Here is an 889-nt window from a genome sequence, read left to right on the forward strand (position 1 = left end):
GGGGGGGGGGTGTGAACCAAGTCGCAAACGCTGAGGCGGCTGAGCCCCCCTTGCTTCCAATCGACCACCGCCTGACCGAGTGCGCACACTAATGGTGCCGACGGCGGGCAAGAAGGGAGGGAAGTTCGGGCCTCGGGCGTCCCGGCGATGGGGCTCGCCACACCCCCCGCGTTCGGTCAACCCTTTCAGTAGAGTTGACCCAGAGTTGACCGAGCCGACGCGCGAAAGCGACCGCCCCATACCCTGCGCTGCCCACCTGCCGCCCTTCGCCGCGAGCCCGGCCAGGCGGCAGCGCCGCTCCACCTCCTCATCACCCAGCCCCCGTAGCTCTCCCAGCAACACTGCCGCGTCGCCGTGCGCGGCGCCCAGCGCCTCGGTGGCGGCCTCGGCGGCGGCGGCGGGGTCGGGGGGCGCAGCTTGGTCCCATTTTGAGGCGGGCTTGGGTGCGGGGGTCAGGGGCTTGAGGAAGGAGGCCTGGGGAGGAGGGGGATTGAGTGGGCGGTCGAGTGTGTGTGTGTGTGTGTGTGTGTGTGTGTGTGTGTGTGTGTGTGTGTGTGTGTGTGTGTGTGGTTAACGCCGAGCAAAGGAGGGTGGGTTGGGGCTGACATGCAGCCATCGGGAGCGAGAGGGAGGGAGTAGTGAGTGCGCGGAGTGCGCTAGGCCGCGGAGATGCACCAGTGACGCCTGCGCGCCTGGCACTACAACGCCTGATTCACTCCGGCGTCCGCATGAACATCACACTGTCTTGACGATGCCGATTACGTCATGCTGACATCAGCATATGACAACAGATGATGTCATCATCGCACCTGCAGGCCGTTGAGGTAGTCGTCGTTGAACAGGAACCGCTCCCGCCAGCAGCGCAGCACGCGCAGCACGTGGCGGCGCA

At 66.4% G+C, this 889-nt stretch overlaps 1 protein-coding gene across 1 annotated transcript in view; it reads right to left on the reverse strand.

Annotated features, from left to right (window-relative positions):
- Window positions 1-804, reverse strand: part of MNEG_7385 (hypothetical protein) — a gene marked incomplete at both ends in the record, with an annotated part of 2631 nt that extends 1827 nt beyond the window's left edge. Inside the window, 2 exons of the mRNA XM_014044146.1 lie at window positions 257-474; window positions 787-804. Of these exons, the coding sequence (XP_013899600.1) occupies window positions 257-474; window positions 787-804 (236 nt within the window). The remainder of the gene's footprint in view (window positions 1-256; window positions 475-786) is intronic.
- Between the last annotated feature and the right edge of the window lie 85 nt (window positions 805-889).

Source organism: Monoraphidium neglectum, assembly GCF_000611645.1.
Source record: "Monoraphidium neglectum strain SAG 48.87 unplaced genomic scaffold scaffold01300, whole genome shotgun sequence".
NCBI classification, from domain to species: Eukaryota; Viridiplantae; Chlorophyta; class Chlorophyceae; order Sphaeropleales; family Selenastraceae; genus Monoraphidium; species Monoraphidium neglectum.